The 13,361-nt window shown below is 44.1% G+C and overlaps 1 protein-coding gene across 2 annotated transcripts in view; it reads right to left on the bottom strand.

The window, feature by feature from the left end:
• ADAT1 (adenosine deaminase, tRNA-specific 1) overlaps nt 1–13,361 on the bottom strand; it is a 29,671-nt gene that overhangs the window by 4,588 nt on the left and 11,722 nt on the right. For both annotated transcript variants that reach the window (XM_011945990.1, XM_011945991.1), the window contains 4 exons: nt 12,834–12,964; nt 8,088–8,706; nt 4,372–4,517; nt 3,753–3,852 (listed from right to left, as the gene is read on the bottom strand). In XM_011945990.1, the coding sequence (XP_011801380.1) occupies nt 3,753–3,852; nt 4,372–4,517; nt 8,088–8,706; nt 12,834–12,964 (996 nt within the window). The remainder of the gene's footprint in view (nt 1–3,752; nt 3,853–4,371; nt 4,518–8,087; nt 8,707–12,833; nt 12,965–13,361) is intronic.

The following is a 13,361-nucleotide window of genomic DNA, read 5'->3' as shown; positions in this document are numbered from 1 at the left end:
ACACACACACACACACACACACACACGTACACATATATAACTATGGGGAAAATATATGCAAAGAAAGCATTTGGTAGAATTCAACATTCTTTGAATTATTAAAAACCTTTTGGCAAACTAGGACTCAGGAAGACTACTTAAATTTATAAAGGGCAACTATAAAAAACCTATAGCAAATATATATCCTTAAAATCAGGAATAGGACAAGGGGTACTTGCTATCACCACTTTTATTCAACATTATACAGAAGGTTCTGGCCAGCAGAACAAAAAAGAAAGAGAAGTGAAAAACAAAAACCAAGTCATCATCTGCAGATGATTTTGATATTGTCAGTTCTAGTCAACACAGTAACATAAGATAAATAAATAAAAGGAACAGAAGATTGGAAAGAAACACTACAGTTGACCCTTGGACAACACAGGTTTGAACCGTGTGGGTCCACTTACACACAGATTTTCTTCTGCCTCTGCAACCCCTAAGAGAGCAAGACCAAAGCCTCTTCTTCTCCTCCTCCCCCTCAGCCTACTCAACATGAAGATGATGAAGATAAAGACCTTTATGATGATCCAGTTCCACTTAATGAATAAATATATTTTCTATTCCTTATGCTTTTCTCTCTTTTTTTTTTTTTCTGAGATGGAGTCTCACTCTGTGGCCCAGGCTGGAGTGCAGTGGCGTGATCTCGGCTCACTGCAACCTCTGCCTCTTATGTTCAAGCAATTCTCCTGCCTTGGCCTCCCAAGTAGCTGGGATTACAGGCGTGCACCATCAAGCCCAGCTAATTTTTGTATTTTTAGTAGAGACAAGGTTTCGCCATGTTGGCCAGACTGGTCTTTAACTCCTGACCTCAAGTAATCTGTCTGCCTCAGCCTCCCAAACTGCTGGGATTACAGATGTGAGCCACAGCAGCTGGCCTATTCCTTATGATTTTCTTAATAACATTTTATTTTCTTTAGTTTGCTTTATTGTAAGAATACATATATAACACACATAACATACACAATATGTGTTAATTGACTGTTTATGTCAAGGCTTCTGGTCAATAACAGGCTTGATGTTTTTGGAGAGCCAAAAGTTACATGCAGATTTTTGACTGCAAGGGGGGTTGGCACCACTAACACCCACATTGTTGAAAAGTCAGCTGTATTTGTACATGATGGTCTACATTTAAAAAGTCCCAAAAGAGGCTGGGTGTGGGGGCTTATATCTGTAACCCCAGCACTTTGGGAGGCTGAGGCGGCTGGATCACCTGAGGTCAGGAGTTCAAGACCAGCCTGCCCAACATGGCAAAATCCCATCTCTACTAAAAATACAAAAAATTAGCTGGGCGTGATGGCAGGTGTCTATAATCCCAGCTACTTGGGAGGCTGACGCAGGAAAATTGCTTGAACCTGGGATGTGGAGGTTGCAGTGAACCGAGATCATCGTGCCACTGCACTCCAGCTTTGGAGACAGAACAAGACTCCATCTCAAAAAAAAAAAAAAAAAAAAAAAACCCCAAATCCCAAAAGAATTCCCAGACAAACTGGTAGAATTATTATTCTTTCGGGTTTTTGTTGTTGCTATTGTTTGTTTTTTTAGAGATGGCGGGGGGGGGGGGTCTCATTTTGTTACCCAGGCTGGTCTCGAACTCCCGGCTTCAGGCAATCCTCCAGCTCAGCCTCCCAAAGTGCTGGGATTATAGGAGTAAAATTATTCTTCTAGTGATAATGGTAAGGTTAGTGTTTTTATCTAGCAACCAACAGTAATTGCCACAAAGAGGAACAAAAGTTTAATTGCAACAGCAATAACCAGAAAATGGGATAAAAAGCTACCTAAAAATAGCACCTGTGATAGCCAAACTCCAGAATGGTCCCCAGTGATTCTTGCCTCCTGGTATTCATGCCCCTTTGCAATCCCCTCCCACACTTAATAGGGCTGATCTGAATAACCATTAAGATATTACAGGTAGACTGCGGCTTCTGAGGCTAGGTCATGAAAGACACTGTGGCTTCTGCTTTGCTCTCCTGGATTGCCTGTTCTGGGGGAAGCCAGCCCCTGGGTCGTGAAACTGAATACTCTGGTAGCCTTGTGGAGAGGCCCTTGTTACAAGGAACTGAAACCTCTTGCCAACAGCTGACACTGACCTGTCAGCCATGTGAGGGAACCATTTTGGAACTGGATCTTTGAGCCCCAGTCAAGTCTTCAGATGACTGCAGCCGTGGCTGCCATAATGGACTGCAATTTCATAAAATGCTGGGCCACAATTACTTAGCTAAGCTCCTCCTCAATTCCAGAGCCACATAAACTATGTGAAATAATAAATGTATATTGTTGTTTTAAGCTGTTATTTTGGGGGCAATCTGTTATATAGAAACAGATAACTAATATATTCAGGGAATACATCTAATACAAGATGTGAAAGATTTATATAAGAAAGCTATAAAACTTACTGAAGTTTATGAAAGAAGACCTCAATAAGTGAACACTCGAAAACTACCAGTTATAGGCCGGGTGCGGTGGCTCATGCTTGTAATCCCAGCACTTTGGGAGGCCAAGGTGGGCAGATCACGAGGTTAGGAATTCAAGACCTGCCTGGCCAACATAGTGAAACCCCGTCTCTACTAAAAATGCAAAGAAAATTAGCTGGGCATGCTGGTGGGCATCTGTAGTACCAGCTACTTGGGAGGCTGTAGAGAGACAGATGGCTAATAAGTACATAAAAAGATGCTAAACACCGTTTGTCATTAGGGAAATGCAAATCAATGAGGCCGGGCGAGATGGCTCACACCTGTAATCCCAGCATTTTGGGAGGCTGAGGCGGGCGGATCACTTGAGGTCAGGAGTTTGAGACCAGCCTGGCCAACATGGCAAAACCCCTCTCTACTAAAAATATAAGAATTAGCCGGTGTGGTAGTGCATGCCTGTAATCCCAGCTACTAAGGAGGCTGAGGCAGGAGAACTGCTTGAACCCAGGGGGCAGAGGTTGCAGTGAGCCGAGATTTTGCCACTGCACTCCAGCTTTGGAGACAGAACAAGACTCCATCTCAAAAAAAAAAAAAAAAAAAAAGACTGTAATGAGATACCATTTCACACCCACTAGAATGACTACAATGAAAAAGACAATAACAAGTGTCGTAAAGGATTCAGGGTAATTGGAACTCTTATAGATTGCTGGTAGAACATAAAATGGTAGAGCTGCTATGGAAAACAGTTTAGCAGTTTCTCAAAAAGTTAAACATAACAATTACCATATGACCCAGTACTACTACTCCTAGGTACACCCAAGAAAACGGAAAACATATGGCCATGCAAAAAGTAGTACTGAAATGTTCATAGTTCTGCATAGCAGCACTGCTCACAATAGCCAAAGAGTGATACAACCTGAAAGTCCACCCCATGAATCAACGGCAAACAAAATGTGGTATATCCACAGTATGGGATATTATTCAGGTCATGAACAGTAATGAAGTACTGATACAGCTACCTCATGGATGTACCTCCAAAACACCATGCTAAGTGAAAGAAGCCAGATACAAAAGGTCATATACTATATGATTCCAATGATAGAAAATGTCCAGAATAGACAAATCCACGGAGACAGGAAGTAAATTAAGTAAATTAGAGGTTTCCAAGGGTTGAGGAGAGCAAGGGATAGGCAGTGACTGCTAATGGGTATAGTTGTTCTTTTTGGGGTAATAAAAATGTTCTAGAATTAGACAGTGGTAAAGTGTGAGTTCACAGTCACCATCTCCTGCCCCAGTATGCTGTACCTTGCCTGAAGACTTCCAATTGTTTTCTTTGTTGTTCCCTGTGGAAAGCCATTGGCAGTAACATCCAAAGGCTGCTCAGGAACTGCACTCCAGCTGATGGCTATGAAAAGGTAAGAGTCCAGGGTTAAAACTGTTCAATTTCGTGTGAATGTCAGAAGTATTTTAATAAAAATATTTCTCTGACTCTACAGACCCATGAGAGCTGGATATGATGTCACCGGCAATGACTGCTACTTGGATGCTTGGGCTCCAGGGTATAGTAGCCTAAGTGGTTCATAATTCATTATTATTATGATAGTGAACAATCACTGAGGATTTATTATTTGCTGGGCACAGAGTAAATCCATTAAATAGAATTCTCACTGAATCTTCCCAATAACCCTGATAAATGATATTCTTCTAATCTGAAGACAAAGAAACTGAGGCCAAGGGAGGGTAAATAACATGCCAGGGGTCACAAGAGCATAAACCTGACCTAGTATGGGTGTCTCTAAAGCTCACACTGCTGGCCACTAGAGTGGCGAACTGCCTTCCTAGGCTGGGAGGATGTGGACACTCCAAGGCCACTTTCAATCAGGGGAGCAGTTACTCCAGGGCAGGTCTAACCTGGATCTCTTACCTGCCCCACAAGGAACAAGTCGACCTGGGCTGTCAGCCCTTTTGGCCTGTACTGCACAGCGGCTCTGTTCAAATAGTAAATCTGACTGCAGTATTTTTAGTTCTTGAACTCCAAAGCCTTTTGGTAAAGCAGATACATTCTGACACCTAAATGTAGAGGGAAAATGCATTCAGTTTAGGTGCAAGCCTACAGAAAACAGTATCTAGGATTGTGGCTCACATCATCACCCCTGAGCCTCAGCAGGTGTGGGGATTTGTTTATTTATTTGGGCAGACAGTGTTCCAGAATAGAATCAAGATTGCAAGAACCTCATGGCTGGAAGAAGATGCTTCTCCCTCATTCTGAACAGATAAGTAAGAATCAAGTCAACATCCTTCAGGGATGTAACATCAAACTCCATTCCTGATATAGGCTTTGAGAAACTTGAAAAGTTTAAGCAGAAACATTAACGTACTGGCACCTGCTTCCTAGGGAATCCTTCAAACACACCAAAACCCAAAATTATCCTACAATATAAAAGCTTCAGGCCGGGCGCGGTGGCTCACGCCTGTAATCCCAACACTTTGGGAGGCCGAGGCAGGTGGATCACGAGGTCAGGAGATCAAGACCATCCTAGCTAACATGGTGAAACCCCATCTCTACTAAAAATACAAAAAATTAGCCGGGTGTGGTGGCGGGTGCCTGTAGTCCCAGCTACTCAGGAGGCTGAGGCAGGAGAATGGCCTGAACCTGGGAGGCAGAGCTTGCAGTGAGCCGAGATCGCGCCACTGCACTCCAGCCTGGGCGACAGAGCGAGACACTGTCTCAAAAAATAAATAAATAAATAAAAATAAAAATAAATAAAAGCTTCATTTTTTTCTCTTGTATCTTTGAACAAACTAGGTGCCAACATGATGCTGGTCTAGAAAGAAGCAGATAGCAAGTACCAGAATAGGAAAAACAGAAACATCCTGGGTACAGTGCCTAGGGCTGCCTTGTTTTAAAAAAAAAAATAAAGGGATATAGTTCACATACCATAAAATTTACCCATTTAAGGTGGATAATTCGATGGTTTTTAGTATATTCATAGAACTGCACAACTACCATGGTAATGTAATTTAAGGAATTTTCATCACCCCAAAAAGAAACCTCGTAGCTATTAGCATTCACTCTCTATTCCCTGGTAACCACTTACATTTTTTTTTTCTTTTTGAGTAGGGTGTCTGTTGCTCAGACTGGAGTGCAGTCGCATGATCTCAGCTCACTGCAACTTCTCAAGCGATCCTCCCACCTCCGCCTCCCAAGTTGCTGAGACTACAGGCATGCGCCACCATGTCCGACTAATTTTTAAATTTTTTGTAGAGATGGGGTTTTGCCATATTGCCTACGCTGGTCTTGAACCCCTGGGCTCAAGCAGTCCTCCCACTCCAGCCTCCCAAAGTGCTGGCATTACAGGCGTGAGCCACAGCACCTAGCCCATGGTAACCACTAAGCTATTATCTGTCTTTATGGATATGTGTGTTCTAGATATTTCACATAAATAAAATTATACAATATGTGATTTCTTTCACTTAGCATTATGTTTTCAAGTTCATCCATGCTGCAGCATGTATCAGTACTTTAGTCCTGTTTATGGCTGAATCATAGTGCATTGTATGGATATATCACATTTGATTTATCCATTCATCCACGAATGGACATTTGTCTGTCTATTATGAATAATGCTGCTGTGAACATTTATGTACAGGTTTTTGTTATATACATATATACATTGTTTTTTTTGAGACAGGGTCTCTATTGTCTAGGATGGATTACAGTGGTGCAATCATGGTCCACTGCAGCCTCAACCTCCTGTGGCTCTGGTGATCCTCCCACATCAGCTCCCCATGCAGATGGGACCACAAGTGCGTGCCACCATGCCCAGCTAAGTTTTGTACTTTTTGTAGAGACAGGGTTTCCTCATGTTGCCCGGGTGGGTTTTGAACTCCTGGACTCAAGCAATCTGCTTGACTTGGCCTCCCAAGATGCTAGCATTATAGGCATGAGCTACTGTACCCAGCCTACTTGTGTGAATGTACGTTTTCATTTCTCTTGGGTTATACCTATGAGTGGAATTTCTGGGTCGTATCTTGAGGCTTCACGTTTGATGTGGGCCTACAAAGCTTGCCCTGGCCATGGCTTCACCCTGCCCTCATTTACTAGAGTATTGAGTTTGGCTGCCTCCTTTAGGGAGACCACACTTGAGTGGTCATCCTTTGACTTTTATCTTAAAAAAAATTAAAACTAACGTTCAGGGCTGGGTGAGGTGGCTCACACCTATAATCCCAACACTTTGGCAGGCTAAGTGGGAGCAGTGCTTAAAGCCAGGAGTTCAAGACCAGCCTGGGTAACCCAACAACACCCCGTCTCTACAAAAAAAATTTAAAAATCAGCCAAGTGTGGTGGCTTGTGCCTATAATCTTAGCTATTTGGAAGGCTGAGGCAGGAGGATCACTTGAGCCCAGGAACTGGAGGCTGTAGTAAACTCTGATCGTACTGCTGCACTCCAGCCTGGGTGAGACCCAGTGAAACTTTGTTGCTACAAAAACATTTTGAAAACCCCAAACTAATGTTTAGGGTTAAAAAACATATATAATGGCAATGTATGTATGCTATAGGAAAATTAGAAAATACAGTAAAAACAAGAAAAAAACCACCCATAATACTACAACTCAGAGATTATTAATAATACCTTGCTGTTCATCCTCTTACAATTTTTCCTACGTGTATATGTATTTTTAGACCAAAATTGGCTTTTTATCTTCTAAACTGTTCTTTAACCACTATGAACATGTTTCCACATTAAATATTCATCAATATTATTATTATTTTAATTGAGACAGGGTCTGTCACCCAGGCCGGAGTACAATGGAGCGATATTGGTTCACTGCAGCCTAATCTTCCCAGGGTCAGGTGATCCTCCTGCGTCAGCTTCCCTATTAGCTAGGACTACAGGTGTGTGCCACCACATCCGGCTAGTTTTTGTATTTTTTGTAGAGACGGGGTTTCCTCATGTTACCTAGGCTGGTCTAGAACTTCTGGGCTCAAGCAGTCTGCTCCCCTCGACCTCCCAAAGTGCTGGGATTACAGTCATGAGCCACCATGCCCAGCCATTCATCAATATTATTTTTAACAACAACAAAGAAAACACTTAATTTCCTATTACTGGGCATTTCAGCTGTTTACTTTTCCTTTTTTAAAAAAATTAGTAGCCGGGTGCGGTGGCTCACACCTGTAATCCTAGTACTCTGGGAGGCTGAGGTGGGTGGATCACCTGAGGTCAGGAATTTGAGACCAGCCTGACCTGGTTGGTCATGGAGTGCCTGACCAACATGGTGAAACCCCATCTCTACTAAAAATACAAAAATTAGCTGGGCGTGGTGGCACACGCCTGTAGTCCCAGCTACTCATGAAGCTGAGGCAGGGGAATCACTTGAACCCGGGAGGCGGAGGCTGCAGGAGTCGAGAGCACACCACTGCACTCCAGCCTGGGTGACAGAGCAAGACTCCATCTCAAAAACAAACAAACAAAAATTATAAACAAAGCTAAATGTTCAAATACTTTATTTCCTTAAGACAAATTCCTGGAAGTGGAACTGCTGGATCAAAAGGTATGGCGATGCTTAATGCTCTTAGGCCCTACTCTCAGACTGCCTCTTGGAATGACGGTTCCAACTGAGCCCTCCCTACCCTCTCACCTTCCAGTCAGTGCTCTCTGCATGGCTTCCTGGCTGTATGGGCACTTCCCAATGACCACAGCTGACAGGTAGATAGGCTCTTCCAGGAAGTGCATCAACAGTGCCCCTTGGCATCCGAGGACATTCCATCGGGCCATCTTGTCACTGCAGGACATGGAGTGCGTTCTGTCTCCACGGCCTGGCTTCACTCGGAGCAGCCCCACCTGGTGAAACAGAGCACCAGGCTTCCCAGAGTCTCCAGCTTCTCCAGGTACACATTTGGCTCCAGTTCTATAAACGTCTATCACTTTGGCACTACCAGGGGCTATTCTGCTAACAGCAGCCAGTCCCTCTACAGTGAGATTACAGTTGTTGATGCCTGGTGAGACTGGGCCACTTTCCTGCTTGCCAAAACTCTGATGGTGAGCGGCTCCGTTGGTGACCTCCCTGGCCGCAGTCACAGGCTCAAGCCTCATCTTTTTGGTTACAGGACTGTCAGGGTCTTCACATTTTCTTTCATTTCCAGGAGCTTCCAGGTTACTGCTGGCTTCTACTGATGAGTTGCTGGCCCAATCTCTGATGACAGGACAGCAAGGCTGATCTTCAAACTCAAGCATCGGAATGATGGAGGCATCCCCACCTGCAGAGAATGAACCCTCCCTTAAACAAATGGTTCTCAAGTGAGGTCCCTGGACCAGCCACAGTGGGATCTCTTGGGAATTCATCAGAAATGCAAACTCTTGGGACCCACAGTAGACCTGCTGAATCAGAAACTCTGGAGGCACAGCCCAGCCGTGTGTATCTAACAAGCTCTCCAGGTGATTCTGATGCAAGCTCAAGTTTGAGAACTACTGACTTCATCTGTTCTCCCAGCTGACCTGAGATGATTTAAGAGCACAGGCACAAACTTCCCTAATCAGAATTCTCTGGGGCTCTTGTTGAAGACTCGATGCTGGACCCAGTGAGTTGGAATTTCTGGAGAAGGGTATGCAAAACGGAATATTTTAACCAAGATCTGCGATAATTTTTATCTCTAGGAAGTTTTGGAAACATGGGTTTAGACCAGGGTTCTCAAGCACTGTACTAATGACATTTTTTTGAGATGCAGTCTGGCTCTGTCACCCAGGCTGGAGTGCAGTGGTGCCATCTTGCCTCACTACAATTTCTGCCTCTTGGGTTCAAGTGACTCTCCTGCCTCAGCCTCCTGAGTAGCTGGGATTACACGCGCACATCACCATGCCTGGCTAAATTTTGTATTTTTAGTAGAGACAAGGTTTCACCATGTTGGCCAGTCTGGTCTTGAACTCCTGATCTCAAGTGATCTGCCTGCCTTGGCCTCCCAAAGTGCTAGGATTACAGGCGTGAGCCAGCGTGTGTCGCCACTAATGACACTTTGGACTGTATCACTTTTTGCTGTGGGGGCTGTCCTACATATTATAGGATATTTAGCAGCATACCTGGTCTCTACCTACTAGATGCCAAGAGCACTACCAGTCCCAGTATGAAAATAAAGAATGTCTCCAGATGTTGCCAAAAGTCTCCTGGGGAGCTAAACTTCCCAAATTGAGAACTACTGGCTTAGAATGAACAAGGTTTCCCAAGTGCATTTTGTGGAATGCTATTCTCTAAGATGCTTTGGAAAACAAAAGTGGTTGGTTTCTTTCATAAAGAAATTTGGCAGCCAGGGCGCAGTGGCTCATGCCTGTAATCCCAGCACTTTGGGAGGCCAAGGTGGGCGGATCACGAGGTGACGAGTTCAAGACCAGCCTGGCCAATATGGTGAAACCATCTCTACTAAGAATACAAAAATTAGCTGGGCGTGGTGGCGGGCACCTGTAGTCCCAGCCACTCAGGAGGCTGAGGCAGAAGAATCGCTTGAACCTGGGAGGCGGAGGTTGGAGTGAGCCGAGAATGTGCCACTGCACTCCAGCCTGGGCGACAGAGGGAGATTCCATCTCAAAAAAAAAGGAAAAGAAATTTGGCAACCATTGCTCAAAATTGCTCAAAATTGGAAATTTTATGATGCATGGCCCCACAGTCAAGACTCTAAAGTAAATTACACACCTAGTGTAAACCAGTGTTTCCAAAATTTCCAGTGTTCCCTCTTGCTGGTTTAGAGATTTCTGATCTCCTCTGTCCTTATAGGAAACTGAAGAAAACTAGAGGTAAGAACCACAGCTCTCCCTTGAGAAGGGAAATATTTCTTCAAACACTAACCTAAAGAATGTTGCTTTTCTAAAGCGTATAAATAATACATCTGTAATCTTTATAACTCAAGAGTGGGACGGGCAAGAGATACAGAAGTGGGAATATATCTGGAGAGGTTTGCTGGCTAAGTTCCAGAGACCTCACAAGGTCACAGTGACTTTGGAGAACTCACCAGGGTCCATCTCCCACGCTGCAGGGTCGGAGATTGATCTTGACAGAATGCCTGAATGCAAGAGCCTGACTCATGCTAGTAAAACTCATAAGTAAGAGCCTGAAGTAGCTAACCCAGTCAACAAATTATTAATTAGTAATAGGATGTAAATGCCAAGGGAGCCAGAGAGTCACATTCTCTAGGTAATGTTCTTTCTCTCTGCAGACAAACGTTGGGAGGACATCACATTTTAAAAGATTACCAGCAAAATTCCCAGAAGATTTTTAAGATGAGCAGAGGGTTGCCAACTTTTTATTCCATCAAGGAGGATCTTTAAAAATCTCAATTACTGGCCAGGCATGGTGGCTCACACCTGTAATCTCAGCACTTTGGGAGGCCAAGGCGGGCGAATCACTTGAGGTCAGGAGTTCGAGAACAGCCTGGCCAACGTGGTGAAATCCCGTTTCTACTAAAAATACAAAACAATTAGCTGGATGTGGTGGTGCATGCCTGTAATCCCACCTACTCGGGAGGCCAAGGCAGGAGAACCGCCTGAACCCGGGAGGTGGAGGTTACAATGAACCGAGATCGAGAAAAAAAAAAAATTCAATCACCATCACTTTAAAAAAAAAATAACTCTCACATCCTTTAAAGTGAAAGAAATTAGTTTTGCAAAATTCACTACATAGTCTTGAGCTTTCTTGTTTTTCATGGACTGTTCTCACAGATCAGCACCTGTTTGCAGACCACTGACCTCTGGAGTTTGATTAGGGCATAATCACACTCTGTAAATGTCCAGTATTTTGGCTTCCCGGGGCCACACTGGAAGAATAAAAATTGTCTTGGGCCACACACAATACACGAACACAAATGATAGCTGATGAACTAAAAAAAAAAAAAAAAAAAAGAATCGCAAGAAAAATCTCACAACGTTTTTTTTTTTTTAACAACGTTTTAAGAAAGTTTAAGAATTTGTCTTGGGTCACATTCAAAGCCGTCCTGGGCCCGCATGTAACCAGGCGGACCGTGGGTTAGGTAAGTTTGGATTAGGCCATCAGGCTGCGATCCTCAGATGCATCTTTCTCCACAATAAGGCTATACCTGTCACTGGGATCGCCCTGGTTCTAGCTACTCAATGTGTGGTCTACGGGCCCACCCCGCTGGCATGCTTTGGGAGTTGGCTAGAAATGCAGAACCTCAGGCCCCACTCCAGACCTATGAATCTGAATCTGCATGTTCCCCAGGAGATTCCTGTGCATATTACAGCTCGAGAGGAGCTGATTAGGAAACATCCTTTGGGCCGTGGACTAGGGCCGTTACAGCTAAGAATAGAGCGTGGATGAGCGCTGCCTACCTCTGTGTGTCATTTTTCTGGGCTTTGACTCAACTCTTTTCTCATACTCTTTCCTTCTTTCTTTCTTTCTTTTTTTTTTTTTTGAGATGGAGTCTTGCTCTGTCGCCCGCACTGGAGTGCAGTGGCCGGATCTCAGCTCACTGCAAGCTCCGCCTCCCGGGTTTACGCCATTCTCCTGCCTCAGCCTCCCAAGTAGCTGGGACTACAGGCGCCCGCTGCCTCGCCCGGCTAGTTTTTTGTATTTTTTAGTAGAGACGGGGTTTCACCAGGTTAGCCAGGATGGTCTCAATCTCCTGACCTTGTGATTCGCCCGTCTCGGCCTCCCAAAGTGCTGAGATTACAGGCTTGAGCCACCGCGCCCGGCCTAAAGCTTAAAAGTTTTAAAGTTTAATTTTATTTCCTTATTTCAAAGCTTTTAGGGAGAGAAAATTTTGCTGCCATCCTGAGTTGTTATCCACAAAAGGTAGCAGTTATTTTCAATTTTTAAGAAAGAAAAACAAAAGGTAGAAACGATGCCCCCTTCACCCCAGGCTAGGTCTTCCCGTCTTACGCAACCATAGTACCCGAACATACCCTTATAACCCATCAAAATTTACCCTAACCATGACTGCCTGCATTCCCTAAAAGACCACAAAGGTAAGTAATGTGCTAGTCTTATTCACTTCTGTATACTCAGTATGTCATATCGTGCCTGACAAACAGCAGAAAGTATTTGTTCAACGACTGAATCAATGACATGAGTTTTAGGATAAGTTACTATAGGACTTCTAAGCCCCATGTTGGCTTCACACCTTGTGAGGTTTCAGCCTTATGCCCCTAATCCTGATTCTGAGAATTGACTAATAGTGTGAGACTCTACACCCCTTGCCTCTGCCTTCTCTTTAGGTGAAACCTTTAGAAATGATTAGGTACACTGGCCTGTCATAAAAAGGCACTGTCACTACTTGTGGCTACTTGAGCCATTAGTGTTTTTCAGGAAAAACCTATCTATGGATAACACAACCATAAGGAAGTAGTCCATGTAACATTAATCCAAAGGCTTGAATACACTTACAGGGTGTGTGGCTGGAGAAAAACACGAAAATGAGGTCTCGTCTGAGTTTCCACAGTCCTTTTTGAGTTCCTGGGACAAAGATGCTATCCTCTTTCAGGGTGGCTGCCAACTGGAGTTGATGAAGAAGGTACCTAAGGGTTGCAAGATGTTATTAGGATGAACAACCAATCTCTGTGGTTAAGGGGAAAGCCTCTGGTACGGTGATTACTAAGACAGCAGTACTGTAGACTAGTGGGACTGGTAGGGATTGGGAATTATGAGAATGCTCTAGACCAGTGATTCTCAAAATGTGGTCCCTGCACCAACAGCATCAGCATCACCTGGGAATTTGTTAGACCTCCAAATTTCAACTGGCCTCGGTTGCTCACATCTATAACCCCAGCTACTTGGGAGACTGAGGCAGGAGGACTGCTTAAACCCCAGAGTTTGAGGCTGTAGTGAGCTATGATTGTGCCACTGTACTTCAACTTGAGTGACAGAGTGAGACTCCATTTTTTTTTTTTTAAGAAAAAAAAAAAGGCCAGGCGC

Source organism: Colobus angolensis, unplaced genomic scaffold, assembly GCF_000951035.1.
Source record: "Colobus angolensis palliatus isolate OR3802 unplaced genomic scaffold, Cang.pa_1.0 Scaffold248, whole genome shotgun sequence".
Taxonomy (NCBI): domain Eukaryota; kingdom Metazoa; phylum Chordata; class Mammalia; order Primates; family Cercopithecidae; genus Colobus; species Colobus angolensis.
Note: the sequence above shows the minus strand (reverse complement) of the source record. Positions and strands in the feature narration are given on the sequence as shown.